Consider the following 18139-nt stretch of genomic DNA (forward strand, 5'->3'; position numbering starts at 1 on the left):
TGCCCGGGCCCCGCACCCGCAGACACGTCCGCGCGCTTGCCGACGTCCCACAGGAACGCGTCCGCCGCCTCGAGCGTCGCACGCACCCACTGCTCGAGCACCGCCCGCAACGCCAACCTGCTCATCTTTCCGTCTTCCCACCCGCTCGCCTTCGTGCTCGCTTACCCTACCTCTCTCCTACTCACTCACTGGCCCGCCCACGTGTTCGCTCGCTCGTGCAGTTGACGGCGCGTTCAGAGCGCGACATGGACCACTACTGGGATGCTCATGCTTGCGAACGAGCCACTCGAGAACGAGACGTGGTGCGCAGACGACTGGGAACAGCACAGTGGTACGGGTAAGGGTGCTTGCGAGGTAGCTGGGGCTCCGCTTGCTCAATGAATCGTACTATCATATTCGTGTACTAGTAGGATGTACAGCATTGCAGCTAAATGAAGATGTTAGAGACGACTATTGAATGCCCGACCAGTATTACAATAAGTTGAATTAAAAGGTCAATTTTTACTTCTGTCTGAGACTCACTGTGCATCTGAAGTAACCTGAGTACCCTGAGATATCTGGTGTTCTGAGGGTGTCTGAGGCTACCCTATCAGCCTATCAGATGTTCAGAAAGTGCCGGTTTTGCTGATGAAACCTGACCGTCCTGTGTCACCGTCTCAGGATCGTGCTGCAAACAAGACAACAAAGGTTCTTCCTCGCGCCAAAATCCGTGCAGCACCAGCAACCTCATCCACGGCCCCAGTTCCAGACGGGGCCTTGGCCAGTAACGCGGTCCGACCTGAGGGCCAGAAGCAGATGCAGAAGCAACATAACGGTTGGTGTAGCCGCCCTGTGTTGGCTCCCATTGGATTCGGATCTATTCCGCTTCGTGTTCCGGGCCTGGCAGACCCTGCTCACGTCGCTAATCCTCGAAATGCCGCGAGCCCCGCTTTGCCCGTCTTAGAGCAGGGTCCACCGTCTCAGGCAGCATCTGGATCTCGGATTAGGGCTGGAAAGCCATCGGGAGGTGGCAGCCCTCGTTTGGATGTACCTGCACCGCCATCCAACCCACGCAAGCGCAAGGTTGCTGAAGTGCAGGAACCAGCGCAGCCGGCGTCCAGTTCCAAACGCAGCAGGACGGAGGCTGCGCCTATCTCACAAGACGGCGGTGTTCGCAAGTCAGGCCGTCTCGCCTTGGAAGGAGAGGAGGGCAGAGCGAGGGCGCGGGAGTTTACTATCTCAAACTACAAGGCGAAGAAAATGACAGTGTCTGCTAAGGCGACCAAGACGGCTAAGATGGGTGTTAAGAAGTAGAGCCAGTGTTTGAGGCAGACTAGATTCAGCAAGGTGTTTTGCGAGCAAGGGACATATTATTACATTGTGACGAGTGAATATAATACATTGCGATCATGCGACATTGACGAAGACGCCTCAGATATACCTTACTGCTCACCCGCGTTCACGGTGGGACTCGGACCGGCCGTCTAGACGTTTTCGATCGTGTTCGGCGCCGAGTCCACATCCATCTCGCGGTCGTCTCCTTGGGGCGCTTCGCCCAGAGTCGATGATCCAGGAACAGCTTCACCCGAGTCCGCTGGGGTCCCCAGCACGTTGTTGGGTGCGGACTCCGAGGCCGGCTCCGGCTGTGAGTCCACCGTCTTGGGCTGGCTGGTCATAACGACCGCAGGCTCACCGACAGCTCGATTGATCCGAGGCTGGCTGGCGGGGACGGGAGCGCGTACCTGCGCGACGAGCTCCCTCAGGTCGTTCTGCTGCATCGCCACGCCTTGCAATGCTGCCTGCCAGCCCGCATGCAGCACGTTTCCCTCCATCCTGACCTGCCGGACCGCCCTGTCCACCGCGCTGTGCACGTAGCCTGCGCTGGCCTGTTCAAACTCGCTTCTCGAAGTGACGAGGTCGTCGACCTTGGCCTCAAGCGACGCAATTTGGTCCTGATGCTCCCGGGTGACGTCCTCGAGCTGCTCCTGAAGCGTCTCGACCCGGTGGTGCAAGGCCCGGATAGCCACGTTCTTCTTGTTCGACGCCCGCACCAGCTGGTCGATTGCCAGCTCTGCCCGAGTACGCATGATTCGCTCGCCCTCGACTGCCTTCGTGAGTTTTTCCCAGCTCACACCCAGCGCGCCCATCTTGGGCCTGAGATCCCAAGCCACCCTGAGGTTTTCGTCGATGGCGCGGAGCTGGGCGTCCCGATCGTCTGTGAAGTACGGTGTAGCCTCCACGAGCTTCAGCGCCTCCAGTGGACCCAAGGAGGCTGGGCGGAACGAGGCCGGGGTGCTCGACGAAGGTCCGGGACGCTCAGGCATGCGTACGAGCTCGAGTTCCGCTACAACCCACCAGATGCAGGTCATCACTACATGATTAGCGATTTCCAGTCCTAAAACGGAATAACTTACAGTCCTCCCTGTCGTACACTCTCACTGTACTTGGAATTGCCCGCGAGGCGGGAGCCGCTTCAGGGGCGGGCTGGGCAACGGATTGACGCTGTTTGCCCTTGATGCGCGCGGAGCTCCGCCTGGACGCGTCTTCCTCGGCCTACAAGGCGGGATTAGTTTGATGATAACGGAAAGGACTCGCGAGGTGGGCTTACCTTGCTGGACGGATCAACGTCCATGGCATTGCCCTCGCCCAGCGCGGCTTCAGCCATCATACGCTGGTGGACTTCCTCCATCGGATGGTCGACAGTTTGCTCGTCGTCCGTCGCTGTCTGCTGGTGTCCCGCCGGTTGAAGCCAATCCACATCCCCCGCGAGTTCGTCCTGCTCCTCGACAAGCTGGTCCTTCTCCTCCTCGGCGTGGTACTCCTCGTCCTCGCGCTCCGAGGCCGGACTCGGCGGAGCGACTATCTTCTTGCTCTTCTTACGGGGGGGGTGAAGACTGCCAGCGCTTCTTCCTCCTCCTCCTCCTCCTCCTCCTCGTCCTCCTCCTCGTCGTCGACCTCCTCGTCCTCATCCTCGCTTGACGCGGCAGCCTTCGCTTTACCCTTGCCTTTCTTCGAGCGGCTTGCCTTCTTCTCGGCCTTCTCGGCCGGAACCTTGACATCCGCATCGAGCAGGTATTTGGGCCCCTTGGCCTTCGCGGCCGCTTGGAGCGCCTTCGCCTTCGGGCAGATCTTCCCCTCCCAACCGTCCAGCGTCGCAAGGTCTTGAACGAACTGGTCGCGGGTTGGGTTATATAGCGCCCGAGGTGGTGGCGCTTTGCCGTCCTTGATCAGCTTGGCCGCGAACTTGCGGAACCTCGCTCCCATCGTGGAGGACGTGGAGCTTCGATATCCCTTGCCGGTGATAAGGTTGAAGGGGACGAGCGAGCAGGACGCGTTGAACGGGGGACCGCATGTGTCGCATCGCGCCGGGTGGATCATCTTCGCGCCCTTCTCGTCTTCCACCGGCGTGTACTTGCAATCTCGCCCCGTCTTTTTGCAAGCGACGCAGGGCAGCGGCTAGACCTTGTCAGCCAGGCAGAAACCGAGTTAGAGACGTTTCGCTCACCGAGATCTCGTCCTCCAGATTATCCTCATCCTTTGCATCCTTCCTTGTCAGTAAGGCAAGAGGGCGATCAGGGAAGTTTACTTACTGAGTCCTCATCGTCCGTGTTGTCCACGAACGTAGCAGTCTTCTTTTTGCTCGTTCCCGCGGATCCGGAGGCAGACGCTTGGCTCTTCATCGCCGACGCCGGGGTCTTGGCCTTCGACTTCGCCGGCGGAGGTGCCGTCTTGGTCGCGGCCGTCTTGGTCGCGGCCGTCTTGATCGGGGCCGTCTTGGTCGGTGCCGTCTTGGTCGGTGCCGTCTTGGTTTGAGCAGGGGTCCTCCGGAGGACCTTTTTCTTAGGCTCGGGAGGAGCGTCCTTCTTCCCGGCCGCTGCCGACGAGCTCCTGCTCTTCGCTGGCGGCCTCGATGCTCGTGTCTTCGGCTCGGGGACATCCACCTCGGGCTCCCCACCGTCAGAGACCTGAGCGGGCGAGTCCGCTTTCTTGCCCTTGGCCTCAACCCTCGACCGCTTTGGAGGGGGTGGCTTCGCCAGGTCGTTGTCGGTCTCCGAGACCTTCTTCTTCGGCGCGGTTGACTCCGCACGCCGCCGTTTGCTTCCTGTGCTCGGTCCGGGCTGTGGGTCCTGAGCCGCCTCGTTGTCTCCGTCCTGCGCGTGCGCAGTGTCTTGACTACTTCCGTCGTCGGGAATCTCAACTAAAGTTGATGTCAGTCTAAACGTAAGAAACGACGCGGTGTCGTAGCCCATTGAGACGTACACTTATCCCACCACCCAGCCAAAGAGTCCACCATGATCTGGGGAACGGGAAGATCGGCGACCAACTCCTGCGGAATTGACGTCAACTCGCGGTCGTCGTCCTCCTTGATGTTGGCCAGGAAGAAGTCGAGCTGGCCGATGTACTCCTCGTACGCGTATCCGACGATCCTCGGCATTAGCGCGCCACCTCTTGCAGCAGCGACAATCGCGTCGCAGTTGTCGTACTTCAAGACGCGTCGGTTGTCATTATTCGAGTATAATGCATGTTTACTTACCAGAATCTTCCCCACTTTCTTGGTGAGGTCCAGAAGGTCGGCAGGCGACGCGTTCACCGCGGCCTTGAGGTGCGCTGCAAAGCGCTGCATCGTTTTGCGAGCCTTGGACGGGTCGCTGAAGTCGAACGTGGGGCAAGACATGGAAGCAAGACGGGAGTGCGAGACGAGAGAGAGGTGAGAGTGGCTGGCAGAGATGCGTATGAAAGGAAGTAGGACGAAACAGGCCAGTCCACAAGCGGTTCGTCTGAGTTTGATCGAGGTGATCGGCATCACGTGTCAGAACCTCCGTTCTGTGGCTTGCCACGTGAGCTGTGACGCGTCAGATTGATGGGTGGCTGACCGTCGCCTGGTCTTGTTTCGTCTTTTACTGCAGTGTACTGCGGTCTCAGTAGCCTTCGTAGCACGTTATCGTCAGATCAGGTGGTAAGTAATAACATGTGGACGTTTTGGAACCGCTTTAAAACGAACAGAATCTCCTTAGCAGATGTCCGGCAAGCGACCTTCCTCCCCAAGTTCCTCAGCTCCGGGCGCTGATAACAAGCGGGCCCGTATCATAGGTGAGTTGTGAATCCTTTGGGTATCACCCAATACACTGACAATGTCTAACCTGCTTGTTTTGCTCGCTTTGACAATCCGCGCCTAGACCGCCCCGGCTCAGGCACAAGAAAGGGGTCTGGGACGGGCAAAGATTATCTCGGGCCCGAGCGTCCCCGTCTTGCTCCCATCGGTGTCATAGCGCAAGACAGGACCGCCGCACCGCAGGCCGCCGCGCCTCGTGAGGCGATCGACTATGCGGGTCGCAACCGACCCCGCCTTGCTCCCATCAGTCTCGTCCCAGCGACGAGGACGGTCCCCGCCTCGGACGTCGGCGCGCCGCAAGGGCCGATCGACTACGCGGGTCGCAACCGACCCCGTCTTGCTCCCGTGAGTCTCGTCCCAGAGACGACGACAATCCCCGCCCGGACGTCAGCGCGCCCCGAGTGCCGATCGACTACGCGGGTCGCAACCGACCCCGTCTTGCTCCGGTTGGTCTGGTCCCAGCGACGAGGACGGTCCCCGCCTCGGACGTCGGCGCGCCGCGAGGGCCGATCGACTACGCGGGTCGCAACCGACCCCGTCTTGCTCCCGTCAGTGTCGTCCCAGAGACGACGACGGTCCCCGCCTCGGAAGTCAGCGTGCCGCGAGGACCGATCGACTACGCGGGTCGCAACCGACCCCGCCTTGCTCCGGTCGGTCTGATGCCAGCGACGAGGACGGTCCCCGCCTCGGACGTCGGCGCGCCGCGAGGCCGATCGACTACGCGGGTCGCACCGACCCCTCTGCTCCCGTCAGTGTCGTCCAGAGACGACGACGGTCCCCGCCTCGGAAGTCAGCGTGCCGCGAGGACCGATCGACTACGCGGGTCGCAACCGACCCCGCCTTGCTCCGGTCGTCTCGTCCCAGCGACGAGGACGGTCTCCGCGCCGGACGTCAGCGCGCCGCGAGGGCCCGTCGACTACGCGGGTCGCAACCGACCCCGCCCTCCTCCCATCGGTCCCGTCCCAGTGCCCAGGACGGCCCACGCCTCGGACGACAACGTATCGCGTCCGTCGATTGACTACGCAGGGCGCTCTCGCCCGCGCCCTGCTCCCATCGCCTTGTACCCGCCGAAGAAGATGACCGCTGCCCTGGAGGCCAGCGCGCCGGGTGGGCCTACTGGTCAAGCTGGCCCCTCAGCTGGACCCTCCCGTCCCTACCCTGCCGACGGGAGGCCCGCTGAGGCCCCAACAGCCTCCCTGGCGGTCAAGACGGGCGGTGGAGCTCCGGAGCCCGGAGCCATTGATGGGGAACCGAACCTACCCTCAGACGGTGACGGCGTCTCGCAGAGACAGATACCACGCCCCCCCATCCATACCGACTGAAGATGATGAGCCTTCAAAAGAAGCACTCGCAGAAGGGCAAGCAAGTCGTCGAGACGAACCAAGGCGGACAGGCCAGTCCCAGGCAGACACCTTCTCCGCCAGCCACTCCTCCTCCTCAGTCCGGCCCGTCGAGAGCACCCTCTGTGGCGTCCAGTTCCGAGCCTTCTTCAGGTATGTAGAGTTTGACCATTTTCTCGTGTGCCTGTTGATTTAACTCATTCACTTACCACCCTCCAGACTCTGACGCAGGTCCGGGGCCGGTCGAAGTCAAGAACAACCGCGAGTGGTACAAGGTTCAAGCCATCGAGTTAGCCTACCAAAATGAGAAGAAACAGTGGAGGTTCTGGGTGAGCTGGGAAGGCTGGCAGCCTCGGTCGAACAGCGAACTGGCCTGGACGGACGTGAAGTGCCTGGAGGCCCTCCCCATCTATATGGATAGCGCGGTCGAGCACATACTCGACAAACGAAACGTCAATGGCAAGTGGGAGTATTTCATTCACTGGAGGGACACCAGCGAAGATTTCGATGTATGGGTCTCGAAGGACTTTTTGAGGGACACCACCTTGTTGACGTTGTATGAAGACTCGTTGCGACGCTGAATTCCCGTCTTGTATTTCCTCGTACCTGTACCGTCTCAATGCGATTGGTTTAGGCTGCTTAGATATAGATCGATGAGGAGCTGACCGCTTTAGATGATTCAGGACGAACAGGACGGTGAGGTCTCACCGCGTTGGACAACGACAGCCTTCCACCGCCACCGTGTGGGCGAGGAAAACTCGTTACTCCATACTAGCGTCATTCAACCAGCAACTCAATCCATTCAGCCAACACCATCAACTATTCAGCCGATCCCACCCACATTCGAGCCGGCGGATGCAACGTTGCTTGCAAGACGGTGAGACTTCACCGCGTTAGCCACCGATTCACTTCTGCCTCGACCGAGCGGAAAACTCGAGCTTGTACACACTATTCCGTATTACCTAGTAAGATTTCGAACGTATCCAGCCGATTTCATTGTTTGTCCAGCCGACGTATGCGTTATCGGACTGAACGCTGCGATAGACAAGGCCGTGCTCCAAGACGGTGACGCCTCACCGCGTTATACCATGACTCCCTTCCACAGTCACCGCGAGGGCGGGTAGGACTTATGCCCATCGTTTTTGTTCTTCAATCAAACATTCTATTTATCAAGCCCACCCCACTGGCCACCTAGCCGATCCAACCGACATTCGAGCTCAACGCCGCGATAGACGACGCTACCCGGCAAGACGGCGACGCCTCACCGCGTTAGATGACGACCCCCTTCGACCACCATTGCGGGGGTGAGCAAGATTGGTATACACCAGCTTGATATTTTCTTGACATCTATGCCTGCCCAGCAGATGCATCCCAGTCCATCTCCACGGTAGTCCGGGCGACGCACACAAGACGGCACCCGACGCAGCCAAGCTGAAGCCTACCAGCGGCCCATTCCTCACCGCGCTGTAATATTCATAGCGACGCCCACCAATACGCAAGATGGCGGGGCCCGTCCAAGGCGGCTGTCCTCCTTCAATAGGCCAGCCGACGCGTTAGCCTCGGCGGCCGACGCCCATTTCATCAAAACATTGGTATCCGAGTACCCCGCAAATTGTTACAGCATTCACGTATTACTACTGATCCACCATACAAAAGTTGCACCTCGGCTCATGGATCATCGTCCTATTGGCCGAGTCGTCGGCCGCTGTAGGCTACCCTGATGGTGTTCCACGAGACTGCGTGTCGGCCATAGGATGACTATGCGTGAGAAAGAGCTGCTTGGTGTGCTTGATCCGCTTGAGCATCGGCCATGGCAGTGAATCGAACTCCCTCAGTTGCGGGCTTGATGGACCAATGTCGAACAGAAAGTCGGTGAAGAAGTCCGGAGTCGGTCCACTTGCATGAAATTCTTCGAGATCCAGAAACACTTCGTAGTACAAGCTTTCCCAACTCTCCCAGAGTTCAATAGAATCTTGTCGCGTGTCGTAACAATAACCTCCTTCAACACGCACATGCAGCACGGTCAGCGACCGAGGAAACACGGTGCCCAGCTCAGGCATGATTTGTCTTTGAACGGATCTGAGGTTGAAGAAATCCGCCAGATAACATGAAAACGTGATAGTCGTGGTATCGGTTCTACAAGGCCCGAGGTCTTCCGGTGTGAACGCCTTTACATCGAAGGAGCAGTAACCGAACTCAATGTGTAAGGCTTGTACCGCAGCGAATGCCGGCAACGTTATGTTGTCCTTCGGAACGATGTCTGCGATGAGGATCCCGTGATGCAAGTCTGCATTCTCGTCTTCATGGACAACTTGGCCCGAGGCGTCTAAATAAGTATCAATCTTGATTTTTGCAGTGCACGGAAGGGCCAGATGTGCCAGAAGAAACGACATAGCCGCGTGTCCACCATAGTGAAGAAATTTAAAGCTCTTGAGGTATTGAAGGTTGAGGATAGGCCGAATCCTGGTGTCGGTAGGAATCGCCATGGCGTCAATGTCAAGGCCACCAAACGCGAGATGCTCTAGAGCTGGAGAGCTCCTGAGTAAGTTGAACAGTTCGTCCCAGGTGTCACACGACATGTCGTCCAACGTGAGCGATGTCAAGCAATGCACATCGACAATGTTCGCCTTCAGTTCGAAGTCGCCGAGAGACAGGGATCCTAGCGATGAAAAATCGTCCCCATGCAGGCCATATAGGCATAAGTTTGTATGAAATCCCTGTAGTTAGCACAAAGGTATCATACATAAACACCTGTACTTACCAAAGCCTGTTCTCATACATGAGCTGCCACTCGCTCATGTATGAGCAAGGCGCCGTCATGTATGAACGAGGCGCCCTGGGTCGTTACCCGATATAGCAGCCACGCCGGGGCAGCCCGGTCCCTTCGTCCGCCGCGGGGTGGCGCGATGCGAGCTGCCCCATATGGACGCACATCGGGGTCAGCGCATCTGAGATCAGGTACGATCCCGCCCTGCCCGTTGCGTGGCGTCGGTTTCGGCCAACCCCGGGAGCTCGCAACGAGTCGAACGAGCGGCGAGCGCTTCCGCCGGCCGTTTGCAACCTCCTCTGCCACCATCCCGCGTCGGTCACCGACGTCATTAGAGCGCAGCGGGCACGACGACAGTGAACAGCTGACGCTGGCATCAAGGTAAGCGCAGACACATACGAGCGAGCGAGCTGACCGTGGCCACAGGATGCGGCGACGTGCAGTACAGCAGACTGGTCGACCGCGAGCGCGCAGGGCTGATGCCCCGCGTGAAAACACAGCCGACGGATGGACCACGGGCACGGGCGCGAGGGCACGCGGGCGAACGGACAAGCGGACAGGCGGATAGACGGGCAGGCGGACGGGCGGGCAGGAAGATGGGCGGGCAGGAGGACAGGCGAGCAGGAGGATGGGCGGGCAGGAAGGCGGGCGGGCAGGAAGACGGACAGATGAGTGGACGGGAAAGTGAGTAGGCGACCGCACACGCCCACCGCGAGCGCGCTGGGCCAATGCCCAGCACGCAGACACAGCTGACGGATGCACACGCAGGCAGGTGAGCAGGCGGGGAAATGGGCGCGCGGGCAGCAAGTGGGTGTACGAGCGGGAGGGCGGACAAGTGAGAGGGTGGACGAGCAGGAGGGCGGGCGGACGGGCAGGCGGGTGGACGGGCAGGCGGGTGGACGGGCAGACAGGCGGACGGGTGGATGTGCGGACGGGCGGATGTGCGGACAAGCGGGCGAGTATGCAAGGGGGCGAGCGAGCAAGGATACGAGTGGGTGGGTGAGTGGAAGAGAAGGTGAGCAGGAAATCGGGTGGGTGCGAGCGAGAGGGCAGGCGGGCAAGAGAGAAAACGAGCAAGAGGGAAAGTGGGCGCCACAGAGTGCGGACGAGCACTACACGCACGGCGACCGTGAGCGTGCCGGGCGAATGCCCAGCACGCAAGCACAGTCGACGAACGGAATGCAGGCGCGTGAGCGAAAAGCGGGTGACCATGACGGCGGGCAGAACAGGCCTATGTAGGGGCGCGCGCAACACACGGCAACCGCGAACGCATAGGGCGAGGGCCGACTGCTCTGCTGCTCCTGCATGCAGACACGGCCGACGTGTTCGTAAAGGATCGTAAATAGAGACCTTGTAAGATAGTAAGCATATACCCTAATACAAACGAGTTCAGTATAAATCACGCTGCAACACCCCTTATGACCGAGACTCGGAGAACCAGTTCAGTAGTGTAGGTAGACATTCCTATTGTACACGAGAACTTTGGCTTGTCTGCTCTACTACTGCACCTCATTTGTTGTATTTTATGCGACTACACATGTATCTAATCTCTACTAATCCCTAACATATGCACACACAGTGCGAAAATGCCCAGAAGGTGAGTTGCAGATATGTTGTGGTCCTAAGTAGGACCGTTAAACGCGTTGTGATTGGCCAGGAATAGGCCGAGCACATCGGGCTTGCCCAACTTGGTGAGACAACAAATAGAGACAAATGTTCGGTTTACGGGCGCCCGCACGGCTCGCCCAGGTGCTACCATACTGTAGCTCTACCATCTACATACCCACTTCAGACCGACCCTCGGACCAGCACAAACGGCGCATCGGCACATATGAATGGAGCCGCGTCAGTGAGTACGAACGGCGGTGTGTCGATAAAATACAAACGGTGCGTCACCGGGTACGAACAGCAGCACGTCGACCAGCAGAGGCCCCTCGGACTACACAGGCAGCGTCATGCGTGCCGCGATTATCGACGACATCGACTGTAGCTCGTACGCCCCCTCTTCCATCAGGGAAAACCGCCAAAATCATTAAGCACTTCATATGTTCTTGCAACGACTTATAAGCACTTTGAGAGCCCCAAAGTGATCCCAAGCTCCAAAGTGACCTCAACACAAGTACCCTGATTGAGAGCGCTTTTGCTCGTTTCAGAAAGCACTTTTGGGATGCTTTTGGCATTGACCTTGTGCTTCATTTCTACGTGTGGTGTGTTGGTTTATTCTCCTTGTGTGCCAATTTCTGCAGCTTTAGATTCACTTATTGATTGCTCTCAAATCATTTTGGCACATTCCCAGGTATTGGGGTCATTGAATATATTTTTGGTATATGCGAATACATTGATAGACAATGATACAAATGTAGCCTACACTACTTCCAGACTCCAGAGACTTACTAGTCTCCAACATCATACATTACAAAATGAGCAGATGAACGAGCAGATGGGTGGGCGCAAGGACAGACGGGCATACATATGGGTAAGCAGATGGACAAGCAAACAAGCGTGCAGGCGCGTGAATAGATGGGCGAGCAGATGTGTGAGTGTGCCGGCAAGCAAGCATATGGGTGAGCAAGTGGACGCGCCAGCGGACAGGCAGGGAAGCAAACAGGAGAGCGGACACGCAAATGTGCTGGTGGGAGCGGAAGCATACCTTTCAGCTTCAAGCCTCCAAGGTCACTTTCCACACCTCAACCCGCTGGTCCTTCGTCTGTTGCGTGCTTAGTGATCCTGCCACTCGGGGCTGGACTTGCACGCCTGTCATGCAAGTCCAGTGTCATGTGGCCACAATCGTGGGTGGGCCCACAGACAGGTGGAAGTGCGAGAGGGTGGGGGAGCGGACTGGTAGACAGGCATGCTGGCAAGGAAGCGGGCAGACAAGTGAGCAGACAGGCAGACAGACAAGGAGCACATCACTTACGTCCAGACGTGGTCATCACATCCTGACACCGCCAGGACACAAATCTAAGCGTGTGCATGCCACACATGTACAGCGCAATACACCCGCCCTGCCCATACATCTGCGGCGCCGTCTTGTGTGAACATCGTCAGGGCGAGCATGCTGGTTAGCAGGAGCGGACGAGTAGGAGAGCGGACAGGAGAGCGGGAGGCTGGTTGGCAAGCGGACCGGTAGGTGAGCGGACAGCGAACATGGGGGCGGGCGGGCGAGCGAGCAAACAGGAAAACAAACAGGAAAGCCAATGGGCGAATGGGCAAACAAATGGGCGTGCATGCAAGTGGGCTAGTGGATGGGCGTGCCTTTCAGTTTCAAGCCTCCACGCTCGCTGGCCTCCCTCCTCGCCCTGTATCTTCGAGGTTCTTGGTGATCCTGCTCGGGGTGGACTTGCATGCCCATCATGCAAGTCTGGCGTCGCGCAGCCACGCTGGCTGATAGAATGTGTTGACGTCAAAGCGGTGCTAGGCCTGCTGGCAGTTGAGAGTAGCGCACGTCCTCAGGCTCGACACGAGCCGGTGACGCTCGAGCCATCGCGGAAGACTACGGGTGGGGACAGTGGGAAGATGCGCCAGTGCGCAGAGGTACACAGATGAGCCAGCGGACGTGTAGACGAGGAGACAGTGGAAGAGGAGACGAGCAGACGGGGAGACGAGCGGACGGGGAGACGCGAGCATGGGTGAATGACTGAACGAGCGAGGAAGTAGACGGGCGACGAGGCAGGCGTACCTTTCAGCCTCGAGCCTCCAAGCTCCCTCACCACACTTCAAACCACCGCAGACAGATCTGCATGCGAGTGAGCAAGGGAACGGACAGACGGACGAACACGCAGATGCGCGAGCAGACGAATGAGTTGATGGGTGGGCGAACAGATGGGCGCGCATGCAGGTGATAGACGAACGGGCAAGCAAGAGCTCGCAGGCGCGCGAGCGGGCGGACGGGTGGACGGGCGGGCAGACGCACAGGCGGACGGGGGAGCGGGCAGACGGGCGGATCTGAGTGAGCAGGAGTCGGCAGACGAGCGAGCGCCGCCGAGCGGACAAACGAAGATACAGGTGGGCAGCCGAATGAGCAGACTGGCGCGTGCGCGAGGGCGAGCGACCGGGGAGGCGAGTGGGTGGGCGAATGGCCGAGCGAGCGAGGAAGTATCGACGAACATAGCGAAGGGCGTACCGTTCAGATTCATGCTCGCTCACCCCACCTCACCTCCGCTAGTCCGACCTCCCGTCCTTGGCGGGCACGAACTTGCATGCGCGTCGTGCAATTCGTGTGTTGCGTGGCGGCGCTCGCCGTCCTAAAGCTGTCCGGTCGTGTGGAGCTTGAAGTGGTGGTGGGTGTAATACTTAACGTTAGATACCGTGACGACTAGTGACTCACCTCAAATGGAGATTGGCAAGGACCTTGCCAATCTCCTTTTTGGGTGGCAGCCTTGCCTCGGCTCGTCCTTCAAGTCCGCGTCTGACGAGTTGTTGGGCAACTCGCTTGAGTCCCAAAACGTACAGTGTTGCGTGGCCGGTTCCCGTGTCGGACGGAGGTCGTCAAGCAGGGATCACGAGAGAGTTTGCGAGAGAGGCTCAAGCTGCGAAACGGGCGCTTCGCACTTGGTTCACGCGCACGCACGCGCCGCTAGGGCGCTCGACTCACTGCCCTACGACGGCGAGCATACATACCTACGACTTCTACTCTCCCTCTCATGCCTCCTTCCACCAGGTCGACTCGCCCACGCCCACGCCCTCAGCCACAGCAACACGACGCACATGTGTGCAGCGAGCACCCACGGCAAAGAGCGCGCGCGCGAACGCAGCCGATCAACACACCGCGGGCCCGGGCGCAGCGATGAACGGACAGCAGGCAGGGATGGGCGACTGGCGGGGACGGAAAAGGGTCTGCAGGTGAGTGCAGATTCATACGAGCTCGCCCACTAACTGCAGACACAGGACGCCGCGGCGTGCAGCGCGACGCGCACAACGACCGCGAGCACGCAGGGCCAATGCCCTGCGTGCAGGCACGGCCGATGAACGGGCGGCGTACGGGCGGGACCGCATGTGGGCGCAGGGCGAATGGGTGGGCAGCAGGCGAGCAACAAGGCTGGCGAGCAACAAGGCTGGCGCCGAGCGACCAGTCGATAGAAGGTGAGTGCAGGCTGCGCGAGCGAGCGAGCTGACCTTGGGCATAGGACGCGCCGACGTGCAGCACAGCAGACGCGCCGACCACGAGCGCGACGGGCGAATGCCCCGCGTGCAAACGCAGCCGGCGGGTAGACTGCGGGCACAGACGCCAAGGCGGGTGGTCGGATAGGAAGACGAGCGGGCGGATGGTGGGCGAGCAGGCGGAGGAGCGGGCGAGCAGGCAAGTGGGCCAGCGGGTATGCGAATGGACAAGCAGGTGAGGGCAAGCGGGTACAGGGCGCAGAGCAGCACCACACACGCCGACCGTGAGCGTGTCGGGCAACTGCCCAGCACGCGAACACGACCGACGGACGCGGGGAAAGCGAGCGGGCGGGCAGGCGAACCGATTGGACAGGTGAGGCGTCGACGGACAATCGGCCGGGCACCCAAACGAGTGGATGGACGGGAGAGCGGGCAGGCGGTTAGCGGAGAGGGCTGACGCCTGGAAACCGCAACACACGGCAACGATGAGCATGCAGGGGGACGGATTGACCGAGTAGGTGGGGACAAAACACAGCTCCGAACACAACACACGACGACCGCACCCACGACGACCGCACCCACGTCGACCGCGAGCGCGCCGAGCGAATTCCCAGCACGCAGACACGGCCGGCGAACGCACAAGCAGGCGGGCGCGCGGGTGGGAAGAAGGGTACACAGGCGGGCGAGCGAGACAGCGAGCGGGAGGATGGGCGGGAGTGCATGTGTACGGGCGGGAGTGTGTGCGTACGGGCAGGAGTGCATGCGTACGGGCGGGAACACGTACGTATGGGCGGGAACGCGTGTGTACGGGCGCCAGTGGATGCGTACGAGCGGGCAAGTGGACGAGCGAGCGAGCAGGCGGGCGGGCGCCGGGCGGGCGAGCTGGCGAACACAGGTGTGTCGTCACGCAGCACGAGACACACGATGACGGCGAGCACACAAGGCAAATGCCCGATGTGCAAATGCAGCCGACGAGCCGACTGCGTGCATGGGCCTCAGCAGTGTAGACAACAATTTATGTACTGTATGTCTTGAAAGGAGAGCTGCAATGACAGAGATTGATAGTATAAATGTGTGCATTCAGGCGGATTTGCTGGTACATGTGTTGACTTCCTCAATGCACTTATGAAGCAACCACTGTAGCCTGTAAAGTATTCTCAATGCTTATGCATTTCAACAAAGCCTTGTAGTTACTTCTCAGATTATTACAGAATTTACAAACTCTTTTAAATCACTGTAGAAGGGGTGTTTCGCTCATAAATCACTGCTGAAGTGCTTTTGATGATTGTGGCGGATTTGGAAAATGGCCAAGTGCTTGGGCGCTCAAAGTGTTTTTCCTGATGTCCTCTTCCCAAATCGCCCACTAACATGCTGATTTAGCAAAGACGAGTGCGTCGACCTCCGTGGGAGCATGCGTGCGCGCTGCACCCGCCCGCGAGCCGTTGCCATCCACGCCCGCGAGCCGTTGTCCACGCATGCGAGCCCGAGCTTGGCGAGCGCAGCGCCGTGGAGCGTGTCAGACACGGCCTGCATCGGCGTGGCCGCGCTGGCTCGATGGAGTCGACCTCGTGCAGGCGGATGAGGCCTACCCGACATCCTCGCTGCTGCGGCACGCCCACGCCCGCCATCCACTACCTCCAGCCGTGCGTCGTCCTGCACACAGAGTCGCGAGCACCCGTGAGCACGACCTCTGCTACTTCTTTGCGAGTCCGGGGCTGCTGTACCCCTTCGCTACCATGCACACTCCTTGCGCCGCAAGCCACGGGAATGCTCAGCTGCGGGCCACCGCAGGTTCCTGAGTGCGTCACGCAGGGCGTGAAGGAGCGCAAGCGTGGGACGAAGCGCATGGAGGACGTCGAGGCTGGGCTTGTAGGGTTGCTCGCGAGGGATGCTGTTAGCATCCCAAATTACTGTACATCATTAATACTCGCATGAATACATATAATCACTACAACTGCAGCGTTTGTTAGTGTATGACGAATTGTCGGGGCCTCGAACATACCAAATTGGGAAGGCTGCTGCTTTATGCCCTTTGTGTAAATTGCAGCAAGACCTATTACAGTGAATGACATTGCAAAGAACAAAGTCTCAGTGAAGTGTATGTTGCGGAGCGCAACACACGTAGTGTGTATGTCATGGAGCACGACATACACACTGCTATATATGGCACCATGCCTAGAACTAGAACACGTGAGATCTTGTAGATCACATTTCACGATCGTGTTCGCCCGATCCGGGACGCGCGATAGGACCTATATTTGGGTTGGGGCCGCCGGCGCGAGCTCACCCCGGCGCCGGGTGACCTGGGCTGTCCCTAAAGGGCAGCTGCCCATTTGGGTAGCGAGCGGGGCGCTCGCTGCAGTCACTACAGTGCCTTTATACATAAAGGCTCACTGTAAGCTCTGGAGTTTATGTATGATCCATTTGTGCTAACCACAGGGATTCATACATGAGCATGCCGGCATCTGGTGCCCCATGTACGATGATAGTAGAGGAGGATTGGTGCACGGAAAAGTCGTGATGAAGGGAGAGAAATGACAGTCGCCTCATGTGATGCTTGATGTATGGCTGGGAGCTGTATGTCTCCAAATGGGTGACTCGATCGAAATGGGGGAAGAGCATGTTCAGGAGGGCGTCCTGAGAATCCTCGGGGCATTTCGCCTGCGTGTCAACTTGAAGTGAAAGACCAGCCCTGCGTGATCGGCGCAAGTACGTCTCCACGAGTGGAAGTGGCATGCCGCGCGCACTCTTCGTCCACAAACGTGACGAGGAGACTGCGGCATGATACCAATGTCGGCAGACCAGCAGTACGGCGACGAACGACCAGTCGCGAGGACAGTCGGTTCGTAAGATTTGCAGGATCTCCGTGAGCAATTCAGGCGGCAACTGGTTGACGGGTACGGTCGAGTTGACGATAACGCTGATTTTGACCAGCCAGTCCCGCATATCCGAAGGGTCTTGAGGGTGGAGGCGCACAAGTACATCAGCAGGAAGGGGCGAGGGCGTCCGTAGTTGATCCAACTCAGATGCCATTGCACCTCCTATGAAGACGTATGTGAGTTGCATGCATGCCCATCAGGAAAAACCCACTTGGCTTGGCAAGATTGGGTGAAGCTTTACAAGATAAGTTGAACATATATGAGGCCATGTAAGATCTATCCTACTTGGGCATGTACAACTCCAGCTTGCTGCACTTGTAAAAGCCTTGTAGACTTGAATAAATGTAGATTAATGTCTGTGGTGCCTGTTCAAAAGACGTTGTAATTTCTTGTCATCCCAAGAATACTTTCCAAGAGACTTCATTTGTATTCAAAGCTTCAATACAAGCTGTTGCTCATTGTTCTCAGTTCTGCATTGAAGTGACATGACAACAATGACACAATTGTATTCATTGAACTGTAGTATATTACTTTGCAATTGTATCTACTGTATGCTCTGAATCGTAGTACTAGGGAGTGTACATTCACCTATATAATGGAGAACATGCATAGGAACATGCGTAACAAGGTAGGAGACAATGCACAAATGGAAATGAGAACAAGAAGATCAATGCAAGAGCGGAGCGACAAAGAAGAGAAACGCGCCACGAACCGGATGTGCCACCAAGGCCACCGTGCGTTGACGAGGTCCTATGCGATAGCACGGTGTCCGATATAATGAGCAACGACGGGCGCACGACGATCCTACCACACGCACGGCGTCGGGTGGGCGTACCAGTCCTAGCCCTTCGCCTTCTGCGTCCCCGAGGCGCGGTCATCGGATATAAAGGGCGAGCCCTCGACCGGCCCGTTTGCTTCAGCATCGGCGGCGAGGGACTCTTGCTCAATGACGTGGGGCGTC

General features: G+C 58.6%; 8 protein-coding genes across 8 annotated transcripts; 5 read left to right on the plus strand and 3 right to left on the minus strand.

Annotated features, from left to right (window-relative positions):
• Nucleotides 1-261: 261 nt before the first annotated feature.
• On the plus strand, nt 262-1293 carry B0H18DRAFT_1128992 (uncharacterized protein; the record flags this gene model as incomplete). The annotated part of the gene is made up of 2 exons (XM_048035378.1): nt 262-354; nt 661-1293. The coding sequence occupies 2 exons, from the start codon at nt 262-264 to the stop codon at nt 1291-1293; spliced, it is 726 nt and encodes a 241-aa protein (XP_047884867.1).
• Nucleotides 1294-1463: 170 nt separating this feature from the next.
• B0H18DRAFT_1128993 (uncharacterized protein) lies at nt 1464-4654 on the minus strand (the record flags this gene model as incomplete). Its single annotated transcript, XM_048035379.1, has 8 exons — nt 1464-2323; nt 2394-2532; nt 2588-2812; nt 2860-3435; nt 3485-3523; nt 3570-4177; nt 4240-4462; nt 4514-4654. The coding sequence occupies 8 exons, from the start codon at nt 4652-4654 to the stop codon at nt 1464-1466; spliced, it is 2811 nt and encodes a 936-aa protein (XP_047884868.1).
• A 343-nt stretch (nt 4655-4997) lies between these two features.
• Nucleotides 4998-7013, plus strand: B0H18DRAFT_1128994 (uncharacterized protein; the record flags this gene model as incomplete). The annotated part of the gene is made up of 5 exons (XM_048035380.1): nt 4998-5070; nt 5157-5478; nt 5562-6369; nt 6435-6585; nt 6652-7013. 5 exons carry the CDS (start codon nt 4998-5000, stop codon nt 7011-7013), a joined length of 1716 nt encoding a protein of 571 aa, XP_047884869.1.
• A 1131-nt stretch (nt 7014-8144) lies between these two features.
• Nucleotides 8145-9104, minus strand: B0H18DRAFT_1170529 (uncharacterized protein; the record flags this gene model as incomplete). Its single annotated transcript, XM_048035882.1, has 1 exon — nt 8145-9104. A coding segment is annotated over one exon (960 nt), but the record flags the coding sequence as incomplete, so codon positions are not given.
• A 1030-nt stretch (nt 9105-10134) lies between these two features.
• B0H18DRAFT_1064019 (uncharacterized protein) lies at nt 10135-10383 on the plus strand (the record flags this gene model as incomplete). Its single annotated transcript, XM_048031147.1, has 1 exon — nt 10135-10383. A coding segment is annotated over exon 1 (219 nt), but the record flags the coding sequence as incomplete, so codon positions are not given.
• Nucleotides 10384-14108: 3725 nt separating this feature from the next.
• Nucleotides 14109-14943, plus strand: B0H18DRAFT_1064026 (uncharacterized protein). The gene has a single exon (XM_048031148.1). The coding sequence runs from the start codon at nt 14517-14519 to the stop codon at nt 14754-14756; it is 240 nt and encodes a 79-aa protein (XP_047884872.1). The 5' UTR covers nt 14109-14516; the 3' UTR covers nt 14757-14943.
• Nucleotides 14944-14961: 18 nt separating this feature from the next.
• B0H18DRAFT_1064027 (uncharacterized protein) lies at nt 14962-15356 on the plus strand. The gene has a single exon (XM_048031149.1). It carries the CDS (start codon nt 15020-15022, stop codon nt 15332-15334), a length of 315 nt encoding a protein of 104 aa, XP_047884873.1. The 5' UTR covers nt 14962-15019; the 3' UTR covers nt 15335-15356.
• Nucleotides 15357-16708: 1352 nt separating this feature from the next.
• Nucleotides 16709-17332, minus strand: B0H18DRAFT_1128996 (uncharacterized protein; the record flags this gene model as incomplete). Its single annotated transcript, XM_048035381.1, has 1 exon — nt 16709-17332. One exon carries the CDS (start codon nt 17330-17332, stop codon nt 16709-16711), a length of 624 nt encoding a protein of 207 aa, XP_047884874.1.
• Nucleotides 17333-18139: the final 807 nt, after the last annotated feature.

Source organism: Fomitopsis serialis (genome assembly GCF_022376445.1).
Source record: "Fomitopsis serialis strain Sig1Antser10 chromosome Unknown B0H18scaffold_356, whole genome shotgun sequence".
NCBI lineage: Eukaryota > Fungi > Basidiomycota > Agaricomycetes > Polyporales > Fomitopsidaceae > Fomitopsis > Fomitopsis serialis.

What these genes read in the sequence shown, in the direction of transcription:
- B0H18DRAFT_1064026 (XM_048031148.1), top strand. Translation starts at nt 14,517, where the DNA reads ATGCGAATGGACAAGCAGGTGAGGGCAAGCGGGTACAGGGCGCAGAGC.
- B0H18DRAFT_1064027 (XM_048031149.1), top strand. Translation starts at nt 15,020, where the DNA reads ATGTGTACGGGCGGGAGTGTGTGCGTACGGGCAGGAGTGCATGCGTAC.